The 16177-nt window shown below is 37.0% G+C and overlaps 4 protein-coding genes across 6 annotated transcripts; 3 read left to right on the top strand and 1 right to left on the bottom strand.

Moving 5' to 3' along the window:
- The first annotated feature begins 1927 nt into the window (after positions 1 to 1927).
- On the top strand, positions 1928 to 5076 carry LOC137720825 (GDSL esterase/lipase CPRD49). Its single transcript, XM_068459931.2, has 6 exons — positions 1928 to 2200; positions 2345 to 2422; positions 2934 to 3074; positions 3495 to 3571; positions 3660 to 3812; positions 4529 to 5076. The coding sequence occupies exons 1-6, from the start codon at positions 2090 to 2092 to the stop codon at positions 4740 to 4742; spliced, it is 774 nt and encodes a 257-aa protein (XP_068316032.2). The 5' UTR covers positions 1928 to 2089; the 3' UTR covers positions 4743 to 5076.
- Positions 5077 to 7019: 1943 nt separating this feature from the next.
- LOC137721548 (DNA replication complex GINS protein PSF3) lies at positions 7020 to 9524 on the top strand. 3 transcript variants are annotated; one of them, XM_088694065.1, is made up of 8 exons: positions 7045 to 7125; positions 7236 to 7314; positions 7797 to 7897; positions 7993 to 8061; positions 8145 to 8245; positions 8607 to 8699; positions 8932 to 9071; positions 9188 to 9524. In XM_088694065.1, the coding sequence occupies exons 3-8, from the start codon at positions 7853 to 7855 to the stop codon at positions 9295 to 9297; spliced, it is 558 nt and encodes a 185-aa protein (XP_088550191.1). In that variant the 5' UTR covers positions 7045 to 7125; positions 7236 to 7314; positions 7797 to 7852; the 3' UTR covers positions 9298 to 9524. The 3 variants fall into 3 exon arrangements, with proteins under 3 accessions (XP_068316745.1, XP_088550191.1, XP_088550190.1); XM_088694064.1 differs by having other exon boundaries at positions 7236 to 7320; XM_068460644.2 differs by lacking the exon at positions 7236 to 7314 and having other exon boundaries at positions 7020 to 7125.
- An 833-nt stretch (positions 9525 to 10357) lies between these two features.
- LOC137720245 (protein EARLY FLOWERING 4) lies at positions 10358 to 11061 on the top strand. The gene has a single exon (XM_068459285.2). It carries the CDS (start codon positions 10506 to 10508, stop codon positions 10899 to 10901), a length of 396 nt encoding a protein of 131 aa, XP_068315386.1. The 5' UTR covers positions 10358 to 10505; the 3' UTR covers positions 10902 to 11061.
- A 104-nt stretch (positions 11062 to 11165) lies between these two features.
- Positions 11166 to 13448, bottom strand: LOC137720243 (peptidyl-prolyl cis-trans isomerase CYP20-1). The gene is made up of 8 exons (XM_068459284.2): positions 13286 to 13448; positions 13119 to 13181; positions 12965 to 13031; positions 12438 to 12485; positions 12326 to 12349; positions 12039 to 12221; positions 11835 to 11910; positions 11166 to 11541 (listed from the first exon to the last, which is right to left on the bottom strand). The coding sequence occupies exons 1-8, from the start codon at positions 13361 to 13363 to the stop codon at positions 11403 to 11405; spliced, it is 678 nt and encodes a 225-aa protein (XP_068315385.2). The 5' UTR covers positions 13364 to 13448; the 3' UTR covers positions 11166 to 11402.
- Positions 13449 to 16177: the final 2729 nt, after the last annotated feature.

Below are 16177 nucleotides of genomic sequence, written 5' to 3'. Positions count from 1 at the left end.
ACTTCATTTCAACCACATTACACTGTTACGAGGACTGGAACTGTATTGTAAGTTTCTCTCTATTCAATATTCTTTTTTTGCAAAACGTTATGATTTGGTAATCTTTCAAAAGAGTTAGAAGTGTTTATCGGTTATAAAATACTTCGAGTACTTTTGTAACAAGTATGTAGGCTACTTTTAGCCCATATTTATACAAAACTCATATCCGATCAAGAACCAGGCTTAAATTTAGCCAAAGGTAATCAAAGTCGAACATCGCCACCCACCTCAGCGGCCAATACATTGAATAACCAACCGGGTTCGAAACGATCCCATTGATACCTGCACCTTCCTTAGAAACATAAGCACCCACCAAATGTGTGGCCTCATTACGACACCGGGAAACAACACGAAACACCGTCTTGAGAAGCCAAGATGCCTACACCGATGTGTCTTGACCGGAGATGCCTATTGGAATTAACCAAGGGCTATGTATAGCCTTTCATGACGGGAGATGGCCTGACGGAATTAACCTTGTTCCTCATTCTTTGGTTGTAACTCCGTTCCTCCCCACAACATAATTTACCAAAACGGTTTTGTCATGACTCGTCATGTCGTTACTCCTTTTATATACAAACAATACAACCCCAAATAAAAAACAAAATTACGAGGTACATTGATTGTGACTAGAGATAGACAAAATATCCATGAGTTTGGATAACCGCGGTTACCTGTCCATTTAAAGTTCACGGTTACGGTTATGGGTAACTGTTTAAACAAATAAACAGTTATGGGTATAACTATTTATCCGTGAAATTTAAATGGACGATTATGGGTATTATCTATGGTTAGAACGGGTATCCATCGGTTATGGGTATGACCCACAGTTATACGGATATCTATTGACCCATTTAACTTAATATATGTAAAAATTAAAAAAATTATTATCGCAAGTGTTCGAAATTATAAATAAAAAAAAAAAAAAAAAAAAAAAAAAAAGACTTGATAGCATAAATGTTTTTTTTTCCAAATTTACCCCTGACAGAACCTACAATTACTCAGGAACTTTGAAAACACAGACACACATACACAAAACAACAAAAAAAATAATAATAAATAAAATAAAAAAATTTAAAAAAAAAAAAAAAAAAAACTAACTGACGGTGGTGGGTGTGAAAAATGAGGCAACACCAAAAGGGATATGCGATAGAAAAAGGCAAAGACAGTGAACGGGTTTGGTTAGGTTCTATAGGGGTAAATTTGGGAAAAAAATATTTACTGTTAGTTGGGCTTTTAATTCAGTCCGTCAGTTTTTTTTATATGGCTTTTAATACATGAAAACATTTACTGTTAGGTTATACGGTTATATAGGTATTACCCGCGGTTATAACGAGTTGATGATAGTTTGCCATTGAATGTGTTCGAAAGTGTTTAGTTTCGGAAAATTTTTCTCCTGTAATTTTCAAGTTGTTAAAAAAAAAACATGTAGACGAGTGAAAAAATAGGTAAATGGGTAAAAAAAAGGATAAACGGGTTTAAAAACGAGTGAACGGATAAATGGTTATGGTTAAATGGGTACACGGTTATGGGTATAGAGGTATAACCGTTTATGCAATTATCCAACGGGTAAACGGCTATGCGGGTATGAACATAAACGGTTATGGGTAAATAACCGTGGTTACCCGCCCGCCATAACCATTGCCCAACCCTAATTGCGACAACCCACTCATTACATGACAGAGATGGATTGTCTGCCCTCTTATTTCTATACTCTCTTTATGCTCTTATGTTTGTGTGGTCACGGTTAAGCCATATCAATATTTTATATTCTTATTACTTTTTGTTTTATTATTTCTATAAAAAAAATTAATATAAAATATTAACGTGATTTAACTGTAACCACACATCACAACATCAGGTATGCAAGAGTATAGAAACGGAGGCAGACAATCCACCTCCTTACATAACATCATTTGCTTGCACCCAGCTGCCCACTAAACCAAACTATTTCAGAGTAAACTCCGAGGTCGTCGTAGTCCTCCTTCTGCTCTCTACTCTTCCGACCAATTCCTCGTATTCTTCCTCCTCTTCTTTAGAGAGAGGGAGAGAGATGGTCGGACCGGCAAGGCCCTTGTTTGTTCTGTTCGGATCCTCCATTGTTCAGATGAGCTACGACGTCGGCGGTTGGGGCGCAATTCTTGCCGATATCTACTCTCGTAGAGTTCTGTTTCTCTCACTCTCCCCACCTGTTTTTTTTTGTTCTTTCTAATTTGGGTCGTCATTTTTCGCTGCGAAAATCAAGAAACAAGTCTAAAGTTGCAATCTTTGGGTTGCTTTTGCTTATTGGGTTTGTGAGTTTTTGTAGGCAGACATACTGGTGCGTGGTTACTTTGGTTGGAATTCACGGCGTGCTGTAAATGTCCTTGATCAAGTCTTTCCCAAGGTAATTGTGCTTTTTTAGCTGAAAAGTTCTTGTCTTTTCAGTATGTGCTTGTCAAGGAAAAGTAATTTAGTGATTTGAACGCGCCTTGTTTAGTCCCGGCACTCGTTGTGAGTGCGAGTGCAGAGAAAAATTCTAAAATATTCGATTTGGAGTGTACGCGGTTAAAAGTGGAGTGCGAAAATCATTATCCTTTAAGAATAATGATAAATCAACAAAATTCTTTGTTAAATGTTGGGTTGGTTTGTGTTGAGGAGTAGATTATCCCGTTCTTTGTATATTAAAGTAATTTAAAATATCGTCTCGTGAAAAGGAACATGTGTGACAAAGACTATACTGCTTGTATAAATGGCATGTTTTTGGGTGTTACTATTATAAGATTGCAAACTTGCAAACTTAGATATTTCATTGTTTATACTTTTATTTGTTTTTTGGGTCAAATATTTATGCTTCAATAAAGTACACAGTGGTCTGACTCCAAGGTTGCATACTTGCATTTCTGTTTTTGTTCTAGGATGCTGCTGTTAAACCTTCTTTGGTGATAGTTTATTTTGGTGGTAATGATTCTATGGGGCCTCATCCATCCGGCCTTGGCCCTCATGTCCCGCTTCCTGAATACGTCGAGAACATGAGAAAGATTGCAATTCATCTGAAGGTAGTTTCTTCATCTATGTTAAGATACATGCCTTTGAATTACTGAACCATCTGTTACATGAATTCCATTTCCCCCATCTGTTGTTTTTCCTAGGCTCCACCGAAATTGTTGTTTGCATTGCTCGGAAGTAAGACATAACGGAATCAACTGTTTATTTAGCATATCACAAGTCTCTAATGCGAATGGAAGCATAAACAAGTAGCCAAATTTGTTTTCAGGAAACGAAAGATGTCGATTTTTGAACACTTGAGAACGATAATTATCCAGAATCATGTATCTTTTTATGTGGTTGAAGTAATTCGATTCTGGTTTTGTTGCATATGTGTTTCCTGTAGGGTCATCCTCATACGAGAGAATATTGTGCTTGCATATCTATGTGAAAATTTTGATGCATTCTAACACGGTATATTTGATGACCAGAGCCTTTCAGATTCAACGAGGATCATCTTTCTTAGTTGTCCTCCAGTGAATGAGGCCGTAATCAATGGAGGGTCAAGGTACTCAGCTGCAACTCTTGTGTTTGTAGTTAACCTTATCATATGTCTATGGCTGTGTCCCTTATATCATTTTTCTCCTCTTTAAAAGCGGCGGGATTTTCAGCGAGATTATAAGAACCAACGAGTCATGCCAACAGTATTCAGAAGCTTGTATAAAGCTGTGCCAGGAAATCAATGTCCCATTTGTTGATCTTTTCACTGCATGTCAGAGAAAAGATGACTGGAGGAATGCTTGTTTTACGTATGTTAACTTGGCCCCTTCACTCTCTCATTTTTGTTAATACCATCTGTTTTGACATTTGTATCATTTAGTTTAAATCATCAATTTCCCTGCCTAATATCTTAGCGTCCTCATGTACCGGATAAGTTATATATATACTTTTGAATCATCATTTGCTCGGTCCCCTGTATACCTTGCGTATAATATTTTAGCTAGTATGGTCATATTGTAATATGTAATGGAGCGATGATTTATATAGACGATTAGCCATAACCTGTACAGTTGATTTGCTATTACAAATTTACACGTTCATGCATCTTGCATTCTTTTCTTGCTACATGTTTGCTTTTCAGCACACATATTCAAGCCCCTCGTTGATTCAGTTGTGAAGATTTTGTTTTTTCAGTTAATAGCTCATACACTATTAAATCCATGTATTCGGGAAGAAAACGCTTAATATCCTCTCCTCGGAGAGGGTTTCCTTCCTCCATCCATCACGAGTAAATGTCTAGATGATTTTTGTCGTATGGTAGTCGTCGGGAACCAATTCAAAGTAGGGATGAAATATCATGATCACCGTTCAGATATCTCTTTGAGATGTATTCCTTCCGCTTTTTCCCGGAGGAGAGTACGGTGTCATTCTGCACCTTTATACCGAACTCCGCCCTTAAAGTAGTTTAGCATTGAAATAAATCTCTCTTAATTGTTTAACGTATCTCCCGCTTATCTGTTTCCAGGGATGGGATTCATTTTTCAGCTGAAGGGAGCAAAGTAGTGGTGGAAGAGATACTCAAGGTACTGAGAGAAGCTGACTGGAAGCCAAGTTTACACTGGAAATCGATGCCGATAGAATTTTCCGAGGATTCACCGTATGATCTCGTTGCTGCTGACGGAAAGACAACGTTAAATCCTTCCGGCTGGACTTATTACAGGGAGATTCAGTGGGACTAGTTTGCAGAAGGGGAATGATTTCCGCACTCTTTCCTTTTCCTCCCGCCTTTAGAATCAATTGACAGCAACAAGTGGAGGCAGAAGGACACAACGGGAGTGCGAAAATCACCACCCTTGCGGAATCGTGTTTCACCGGTGTTCCCACGCCGGAGCTTTGCAATTGAAGGTTGAAGTATGTAATGAAAGAGCCAAAAATAAAAGACGGGTTGGAAGTATTTTGTGCACATTGGTGATGATATTGAGATATTGGAACCATTGGTGAATACTTTGTTATAACTTCTTTTGTTGAAGCATTGTGAAGTTAATAAAAATAGCCCAAAAGATTTATTTAAAACTCAATCGTGCAAAATTAAAAACAAAACCCTAATTTCATTTGTCTTTTTAAGAAAATGAAGTCTAAATAAATAAATTTCGGAAAATACTCATAATCTCTATAAATAAATTCGTATCTTTCTTGCTTGGGAGCCTCCCGATATTGGATTAAGCAAAATATGGCACATGATTTTCACCTCTCCATACAATTTTGAGCAGCTGCAAAAATACGATGGATTTGGGGTTGCATTTTCGTGATCCTCCGATGTGGATTGGGATGGTGTTGATGGATGATTGTTTTAGGAATCTCCAAGGCTCGGTTTTTCTGTTATGATGTTGTTTTATAGTTTTCTTTTTTTAGCTCAATGTTGTTTCTTAATTTTGTTTGAGTGTTTAATTCCTTATTTTATCAAAAAGAGAGACGACAGAAATTGTGAAACATTCAACATATATTTTACCATTACCTTAACTCAAACTCTAAAATATTAAAATTGCTCAGTTAGGGTTGAAATAGTAATTTTAACACAAACCCAATTGGTTTTTTTTAGTACAAAAATATATTTTAAACTAAGGAGAGAGGGAGTTCGGCTAAGCCACACTGTAAACAACCTAATTTGGTATCGAATTCGTCATCCACGAGATTCGAACCTAAGACCTCTCACTTACAAGTGAAGAGGAATACCACCAAACCATAGTACTAAGTGACACTTGTTACGTTCATTTGTTATTTTATATGTTTTATTTTAAAAAAAAAAGTCAAAATTTTTTTGTTTGAAAAAAAAAAAAATCATTTTTGGTTTAACATAAAAAGGTCAATTTGCACGAGAGAGAGAGAGAGAGAGAGAGAGAGAGAGAGAGAGAGAGAGAGAGAGAGAGAGAGAGAGAGAGAGAGAGATTTAACATAAAAAGGTCAATTTGCACGAGAGAGAGAGAGAGGATCCTCGTCAGATCCTCCAATCACATTCGTTCATCATACGTTGTGCAACCAGTTTTTTTCAGGTACTATTTATATTCAATTTTAAATAAAAAAATTTACAATGATTTCTGACTGCACGATGTACGATGAACGGATGTGATTAAAGAATCCTCAGAATCCTTACAAAGAGGATGCGGCGAGGATCCTCATGGAATTTGCACGGCGTGTGCCAAGAGACTAGATAATAAAAGGGTTAAACTCTGTTTACTACATTCATGTTTCATGGTTTTCAACATTTAGTATATCAAGTTTTTTTCATCCCAGAGTCGTACCTAAAACGTTAATTTTAGGACAATCTCATACATCCGTTAGTCAAACTGTTAGTTCTCCCGTTAAGTGATGGCGTGACGCCCACGTGGACAATGACTAGGAGCCACATATCATTAAAAAATATTAAAATAATTAATTAAAAAAAAACCATCCCTTCCCACCCCTCCCCCGATGCGCGCGTGCCCCCAACCCAGAAGAAGAAGAAGAAGAAGAAAAAAAAAAAAAAAACAACAACCCAAAACCAGTTCGTCCCCCCTCCCCGGCGACCCACCTGCCTTCCTCCCCACCCCGCGACCGCGAACCCAGACCATGAACTGGGTTTTTTTTCTTCCTTCTTCTTCTGGGTTGGGGGTGCAGGGGAAGAAGGGATGGGGTTTTTTTTTAAATTTAATTAATTATTTAAATATTTTTTAATGACACGTGACGTCTAGTCATTGCCTACATGAGTATCACGTCATTATTTAACGGGAGAACTAACAGTTTGACTAACGGATGTATGAGACTGTCCCAAAATTAACACTTTAGGTATGACTATGGGATGAAAAAAAACTTGATGTACTAAATGTTGAAAAACCAAATATAAGGGTAGTAAAGAGAGTTTAATTCATAATAAAATGGTAAAGTCTATCAACATTCTAAATAATGGTACACCGCATCACACTGGAGCATTCATATCTCAGTATTTTTGAGTTTCCCTCCTTTTTATTTTTTTGGATTGTCTTCTTCCCTCCCGTTTAGTTCAATCTCTCCCTCTCTCTCTCACTCTCATTCATCGGCCTCAGATTTCATTTCACCCCTGAAACAGAGAGCGAAACAACAACCCAGGTAAATGCTATTATTTTAACTCCGTTCTTTAATTCCGCTGCGAATTATGCTCTCGTTTTTATTGGATTTTAGATAATTTTATTTCCGAATTTTTGTCTCGCTATGTGAAGCTGTAGATTCATGGGTGGCCTCATCTGATTCTTGCTTTTGAAGCTAGCGTTAGTTGGATTTTTATTTTCGACCAACTGGGTATTTGTGGGTTTCGTTCTTTTTTCAGAATTTTCAGTCTTTTCCTAAATTATTTGTACTTCTTCCATGAAATCAGTAAGATGGGTTTGTTGCCTGTAACGTGTTTGTCAAAATGCTTCAAAGAGTTCATAAATTGTTGGTATCTGGAATCCTCTCGTTTTGGCAATTGTCGAAATAGGAAATCTTGAATCTGTTGGTTCAATATATCTGTAGAACCCAAGTAGGCATTCTAACCCCAGATTTTGGTTTTCAAATACATCCCAAGTACTTACGGCAGTGGAATATGGGAAATCCTATTCCTGAGCGGTTCAGATGGTTCAAAGATTTATGCTTTTGCAAAGTCGAAGATTGTTTATTAAACAAGAATGTGGCAATTTTATGCCTATGATTTGTTTGTCATTTTGGGTTTTGGTGGCTCGAGAGATGATAAGATTGGAAGGTTCAATTAGTAAGGTTTTTAAAATTGGTCTTTGTTGCTTCAGGAATCTGTTTTGGAGAAGCAGGGGACGTTACAAGGAAAGTGGGATCTTTCCTGAAAATGGCAAACTACTATGACATTGATGATATTATTATGGAGCAACAGGTTACTTCCCGTCTCTTCATATCCTTGAAATCTAAATTCCATCTGCTACGTTTATTTAAATTTGTATTCTAAGCATTATTTCTGTTTCCAAGCAGCTTGTCCCGGTTGTTTTCCAGAAAGCAGTAAATGGGGTGGAGATTGATCCTAGTGCTGAAACTGATTATGTAAGTGATCAGAGTGGGTTTGGAGCGGATGGCCCTTGGTTGAAAAGGATGTGTTCTTATATCTTCTTGGGTTTGTATTTCAGGTTGAAGCCGGTTCAAAGGTAGAGCTGCCTTTATGGCTTGCTTATGAGTTACACCTCAAACAAGTAGTAAAGATGAAGGTTCCTGCCTGTTTCAATCACAGGTATTATATCATATTATAAGTTCGTTTAACATTTTTAAATGGCCAATTTGGTTAGGGCTGAGTTTAATGGCCAGTTTGGTTCATTCAACAGTTTCTGGCCATGGTCATTGAGATTCAATTTGTTCTCAGTCTCGAAATCTGATATCCGTACATTTCTTGTCTTTGGTATTCAAGATATTATGTTTATTCGTCATATCTTTGAATGTGCTTAGTTGCCAGTGACCAATTACAATTGCTGCCATTCTGTGGGATGTGTTCAATTTTCGGAAAGCATGAAGAACAACTCACGTGATTCAAGTTCAAGTTCAAAACTAGCGATTGCTACTATATATCTAACTCTTGTACATTTTGTTTTTATCAGAACAAAGCTGGAACTTGGGGCTGATGGTGCAGCTGTAGATTTGAGATCTCGATGTCTATACTTCTATGAATTTGGATGCAAGATAGCACCATTGTGAGTCTCTCTCCTACTGATTTCCTGTATACATAATTCGATCGGTATGTTCTCTTGATGTAAGCTATCTTCTAATGGGCATATTTTTAATAAAAATCACTCTTATTGGGGTAGAAGGTTGAGAAATTTCCGGTCATGAACTTAACACTCCCGTAATTTAGATTAGATTAGAACATCACTGGTAAATGTGACTAATATTTTCTTTATTTTGTGCAATCATTTGGATGGACAGGATTGGTGACAGAGACATGGGGTCTTTCCTACTATCTGCATTCAGAACCAGGTACCAGCAAATCCTGGCAAAGGCACATAATGCAGCATTTACGGCACCTTCGAAATTGTTGAGTTTCTTAACAAAAGAAGAAACCAACTGTAAGATTTATAGTACATTTGTTTTTCATTTTTTTGGGTTACACCGGAGGGAATCGAACGCTTGACCTATGTGTATCTCGATAGTCTGTTGACACAGAATGTGTTTACAATTGCAGTGTATGAGGCAGCTCAATCCTCAATGGCAGCCTTCAAGAAGTGGCGGATCGGTGGCCCCCGATTCGAAAGAGCTTCTGTTCTTGGGAGGAAGAGGAAATCAACTGACTAGTTGATCCATCTTTTTTCTGAATCATTGCCTCAGGTTGTAATTTTTCCCGAAATGCATCAGTTCTTATAGTTTTCTCCAAACACCATTTTATAATTTATGAAATTTATTTCGCGGCCCCTAACTCACGACGGGTAGCAATGGATTGTCTTCGAGTTTAATTGTATGTCATGTTTTTATCAATTTACGAGTTTATTGACATGCAAGGTGAGAAAAGGCATTGTATTTTATGGGTTCGTTTTTATTTAAAATGACTGAAAGCGCATCGTTTTTGTATGAAATTTATTTCAGTCCTTAACTCACGACGGGTAGCAATGGATTGTGTTTGAGTTTACTTGTATGTAATGTTTTTGTCAATTTATAAGTTCATTGACATGCAAAATGAGAACAATCATTGTATTTTATGGGTTCGATTTTAAAATAACTGAAAGTTCACCGGTTTTGCATGAATCATGTATTTTTATTAAGAATTAAATTCAAAAGTCATTTTTACGAGAAGCGTTTTTAATAAATTTAAAAATATTTAATGGATTTTATATTCATATAAATTCCAAACTCATTATCTTGCTACCCAAACAGCTATTTTCTACTTTCAACCTTAATCAAACATACTTCTTCTCCCACGTCAAAGACAAACATTCACCCACCATCACCAGAAACCATCCTCTTCCACCACCAATAGCCCCCGTCCTTCACCCCTCGTCCGTCGAACCCAGCCCGAGTCCCTCCTGCGTTGAATCCAGTCCAATCCCTCCTCCGACCTCTCTCCTCCGTCTGATTCGCCGTCGACCCCACAACCATCCCCATTCACAGCAGATCTGACCATCGTCGGTCCGACGTAATCATCCCCACTGATGCTCTCGACCTCTCAATTTCCCGCTCCAAGTCTCGTGAGTTCGTCTAACTGGAAGGTGACGAGGGTGGGATTTTCTGATGACAAAGGCAATGGAAGGAAGAAGATGTATGTTTGGATATGGATTTAAAGTGAGCTGGCTGCTGTTTGGGTAGAAAGATAATATGATTTTGGGTGAGAGTTTAATATGACAGGTGTAAGCATTTTATTGGGCTACATAGGAGAGGGAGTTTACTAGGGGAAAAGAGTCTTCGCCGGATCATTTTCCTGAAAATTTACCTTGTCCCCAAAACGCAAAACAGGAAACAACAAACGACAAAACACAGAGCCAACCGATACGCCCGCATTTTTCACGCACATGACCTCCCGCGATTCATCGTCCGGAGCCGAGTCGAGCATGGACTACTTCAGCCACGAATCACCAACCAAACGCACCGTTCCGGCCACCGCCGTCTTCGATCAAGACGTGGAAGCGGACGATTCGGAGCTGTGGGACCAGTTCAACCGCAGGTTCAGCGAGGTCCAGTCCTTACTGGATCGCAACCGCTCCCTGATCCAGCAGGTCAACGACAACCACCGGTCTCGGGTCGCCGACAACATGGTCAAGAACGTGGCGCTTATCCAGGAGATCAACGGCAACATCTCCAAGGTCGTTTCTCTTTACTCCGACCTCTCATCAAATTTCTCCACCTTCTTCCACCACCACAACGCCGGCAAAAATGCTGAGGACGGCGGTGCCGAGCCCGATAACTAGTGTCGTTTTTCAGTAGAATTTACTCCAATCCCGACCACTTGAAATTTGAGTTGAATCTAATAAATCCCAGCTAGGTTTTTACAGTGTTATTAGTGTTCTTATTTTTAAAGTTTATTTTCCCCATTTGGTCAATAAATCAGCGAAATATTCACGTGTTTAATTTTATGAATATTTGTTGGCAATTTCTATGAAATTTTTTTTTTTGGAACTGCAAATTTAGCATATATAACGGATAATACTTAGCTCGTTACACGACATATCCACTTTGTCACATAAGCATAAACTTTTCTTTTTGTAATTCTAACGAGTTACACATGTACATGCGTCAAGCTACAATTTGCAAACACGGAGTCATTGATCCTTACATGTGAGGAGCCGAGATTCGAAACTCTTTAGTGATACATGTATCAGTCTTGTGCAGCATAAGCGTATAGTAGTTGTACAGCTTTTTTTACATCTCGTTCGCCGCTCGTTCGCAGCTTGTCTGAAAGGTTAGTGTAGTTACATTGGAAGTTCGCCGCTGTCGGTGATGACAACCTTGCTCCTAGGTACCCCGTTCGCGTCTCCAACTTCTTCGACTTTGTACACTACGTCCATCCCGGAAATCACCTTGCCAAATACGACGTGCCGCCCATCCAACCTTTCAAGAAAAGCATAGCGAAATTCAGGCATGTAAGTTTTATAAACATTTCATTCGGATACATGTTCGGTTCCCAAATCGAAATATGCATGCCAAAATCATAACCTAGTTCGTAATCATACGACTGGATTGATCTAGTTTCAGTTCTAGGAAAGGATTGTTCAAATGGGAATTGAGACAAGTCGGCGTTTGAGATAAACAACTTAACAGAATTGATATCTCCTACCCCGACTTATTTGAGAAACTCCACTAAAACTACAGGTATTCCAAGAAACGTCGAAAAAGAAACCTACCAACCAGTTTTGACTGTTGTAATGAAGAATTGTGATCCATTGGTGTCTGGCCCAGCATTTGCCATAGAAAGAATACCTGTTTTTCAGGCAGAGAGTCGAATTCAGATGAGTAGTAGTACGTTTCCAACATTTACAGTTAAACTTCACTTAAAGGAGAACTTTTGCACGAACAAACTACTCAAATACAAGGCAGATTTTACTTGCCTCGCCCTGTGTGCTGTAGTTTGAAGTTTTCATCTGCAAACTTATCACCGTAAATTGACTCACCACCTCGCCCATCACCGAGAGTGAAATCACCTCCCTGTATCATAAAGCTGGGAATAATCCTGTGAAATGTACTGCCCTTGTAGTGAAGAGGCTTCCTACTTGTTCCAGTTCCTTTTTCCCCTGAGACCCGAGGGCTCATTAAATTTGAAAACTACACAAAATTTGTAGCTTCCATGCAAATAATCACAAGATTACAGATAAGGGAGCTAAAGTTACTTGTCTACCCGTGCAAAGCGCTCGGAAATTCTCTGCATTTACAACAGAAACTTTGGTTAATTCTTTCCACAGTAGTATATCTCAACAGAAACTTTAGTAGTGGGCTGTGGGAGTACCAACCTATGGTTTTAGGGACTGTTTTTCCAAAGAGACCCATCACAATGCGACCTTCAAGAAAACAAAATATCAATAATTTCAGTTAAACCGCACTTCTCTGCCAAATCATTTACAAAAGCTGAATACTGATACACAAAACACAAAGTTCTCAACTTTAAGCTTTAATTTAATCTTATCAATTATTGGAGGAAATTAACGACTACCCGAAAATGTTTGCTCATGATTAATTGAGGAACATGAACACTATCAAGGTAACAACATTATCTCTGCCAAATAATTTACACCAGCTGATGGAACAACACACAATCTTCTTAACTTTAATTTAATGTGATCACTTGGTGGAGGAAATTAACAACTAAAAGTTCATTTAAACAACATTGCTCTGCCAAGGAATTTACAAACACAAAGGTTCCTAACTTTAATATATTTTTATAACTTATTGGAAGAAATCAACAAATACCCAGAAAATGTTTGTTCATAAATTGATGAAATCGACAATTAAACTAGCAGATTAAGAATTCATGTCATACCAATGGGTTTTCCATTTATTTCGATATCGAAGTAAACTTTGTGAGTCACTTGCTCCAAATCGCTTTCCTGCCAAAACACAGAAACACCCAACAAACGTAAGCAGCTCCGTTGGTTCCCAAAGAAAACTGGCGGGTGAAAATATCAAATACCCACCTCACGGAGCTCGCTTTTGACAACATTCGGCTCGTTCAGAGCTCCGTCGCCGCCGAATCGGGTCTGAAATCGAATCGCAAAACAATTCCTAAAAACAATTCGGAGAGAAGGGAAGATTGCAGAAATTGAGTTATGCAATTGGAAGAAAGAGGTGATGGAGTTTGTACCAGGATGAATGCTAAGGTGCCGAAGAGGAGAAGGACCCACAAAACAGCCGCCGAAAACAGCCTTCTTCCGGTCGTCATCTCGGGTTTCTTTTTTCCCAGTGCTTCCTCCGCAGCTGCGGACTAGTAAGCTGAGATGTGAGTCTGTAACCGTGAGTGGACTGTGTGTGGGCCTGTCGACTGGACTAAATGTTTGTTTGGGCCCAACTAGCAAACATTATCACTTTGTTTGTATTTGAGGGATTCCAATTCCATGGCCGGCCACCCAACATGTCCAAACATGTCAATTTTATCCTTTCGATAATAATTTTACCTTCCACGCACTCTTATTAGTTTTTATCATTAATCTTCTTCGATTTGTTTGATCTAACAATCGAAAATTGAGAGATGTAGACAGTAACATTGTTAATTTGGAGATAAGTTTCGCTTAGGAAAGTTTTCCTACGCATGTTTCCTACTCTCTCTCTCTTTCATCATCTCACATCATGTGATTTATATGTAACATTATTCTAATATTCCAGATGAAAGAAACTCTTGTGAAACGTGTTATATAAGTCGTTAACATACACAAGATAGTATGAAAAACATGATAGGTAACATTTTCTCCATAATCAAATTGAATTTCCCAGAATACACGAAATTTTGTAGTGTTATTGACGAAATTTTTAGCTATTAAATATGTTCATTGCATTTTTTTATCACGAATTTAACGATTAAAAATTCATTACCCCGAAGAATACTAAGAAATTCCATATAATTTAATTATTCATTAGAAATATTGAATGCAGTGTACGGACAGGGTGTCACTTTTCTTCCCTTGTTTTCAGTTTTCACATACGTGTGTGGATTTGTTCAATGCTTCCAACTTTAAGTGGATCCAAGACCAAGTCATTGTCAACTTCTGCATTGTTCAGATTCTGCCTCTTCCCCGTTGAGTGTTAGGTATGATTTATGAGAAAGATTAATGACAAAGAGACTCTCTAAACTTTTTATGAACTTTTGTTGTTGAAATAATATACATTGATTGTATTTACGGGAAAACAAAAAGTTTAAATATCTTAACATCATTCTAACTATTACTAAATTTTTTTGTGATAAAATCTCACTCTCTGATAATTTTATATCTACTGCTCATATTTTTGACAAAATATTTATGAAGAATTTCATTTTTGAGAAAGTCTTAAAATATCAGAAATACTATGTTGAGCACCTAAGAATTATTAGATTTATATATCCAAAGTCTTTGTGAATTGGTAGCTGTAATAGGCAGCTTTATCGTGTACCATTGTTATTGTATTCACACTTGCTACTATAAAATATACTCACACACTCACCAATGCTAATTCTAATATATAAAGAAAGACTTTACGTTTTATTTGGTATTCAGTAACATGTCAACTTCGTTACTTTAATTCCAATTGCATAAATTTTTTTTTAAAAAAAAAGTGTAACCGGTGGCTTAACCACAACAATGTATTATTTCAAAAACTATAAAGACTCACAAAAATATTTAAGTGTCTTACTGACCATCATCGTATGATTTATAGATGTCAGAAATTAAACCAAAGATATACCATATATAATACAGACTTATAATCCATCTCTCACCAACGCCCATGGTGATACCAATTACCAAAGATGTACCATGTTTTTGTCATTTTTTTTCCCCTCCTTTATTTAATCTGAAGAAGTTGCAGTGAGTTTAATCTGACGAAGCCTTTTTTTTTTTTTTTTTAATTTTTTAATTTTTTAATTTGATGGATACAATGGTCTAGTTGTTACGTTTAACGATCCAATTTTTAATTTAACCTGGGTAGGTGTTTACAGGGACGATGCCACTCTACGAGGCTTTTGGCTCTTTCTATTTGCTACAAGCAAGGTAAAGTAGACGTGGGAATCTTTATTTTTTTGCGAGAAGAGAGTAAGGATTTAATGGTGTAATCCAACGATCAAGTTTTTATGTGTAATTTTTTTTTAAGAAAAATTGACTATTTGTAGGAGAAAGGGAATGAGTTCAAAACTAATTTAAGAAGTGAGAGTTTCAAATCTAGGACACGCATTAGAAATTTAATATACTGTCCACTATGATATTAGACACGTAATTTTCAAATGTTTACCCTGAATAATCAAAAGATTATGTCTAGTTCAACTTGCAAATCCGTCATCAGTTTTAAATGTTTATTTTGCTTTGAGCTTCCCCTTTTTACGGTTGATTTATATTATGTCAATTTTGATTTCTACCATTGGTCATTTCATCAATTTCATTTATTATTAAAATAAAATTTTATTATTAACGGAGGGAGAGGTTTGAAACTATACAATGATCAAGAGAAGAAGAAGTTTCGAACTCACGAAGTATATATAAAAACTCAACACTCTATCTACTAAAATATTACATCACATGTCGTTGCGCAGTTTCATATAACGATATTGCACTCTAGAAGACCAATATAAATCAATCACACAACAATCAACAATGACAAGTATTTATTAAAATCCTTATCCAAATAAGTCAAAATAATATTGCTTTTTAAAAATAAGAAATAATAATGAAAAAGACTTGAAAACTTTAAGTTTTAACAATAAGAAAAAAATAAATGATAAAATGAATAGTACCATGATTGACTTTTTAATGTAAATATATGATTTTTCGTTAAAATGAATAATACCGGAAACTTTTCATTAAATTCTGTTAAAAATATCGCAATGGGAAATAATTCTTTCATGACCAACTTGTAAAGGGCAGTCACAAATGTAGTTGTAGCCTAGTAATAAAAGGGCAGTCACAAATATAATTACTAATTTTTTAACATATATACTTCACATTTATATAGTAAGACATGATTTACCATCCGCCGTCTGGAAAAATCTCTCCTCCCCCGGTCTTTGTTTTCT

This window comes from Pyrus communis, chromosome 1 (assembly GCF_041283825.1).
Source record: "Pyrus communis isolate YQ-2024b chromosome 1, ASM4128382v1, whole genome shotgun sequence".
NCBI classification, from domain to species: domain Eukaryota; kingdom Viridiplantae; phylum Streptophyta; class Magnoliopsida; order Rosales; family Rosaceae; genus Pyrus; species Pyrus communis.
The sequence above is the reverse complement of the archived record's forward strand: the minus strand, read 5'-3'. Positions and strand labels throughout refer to the sequence as shown.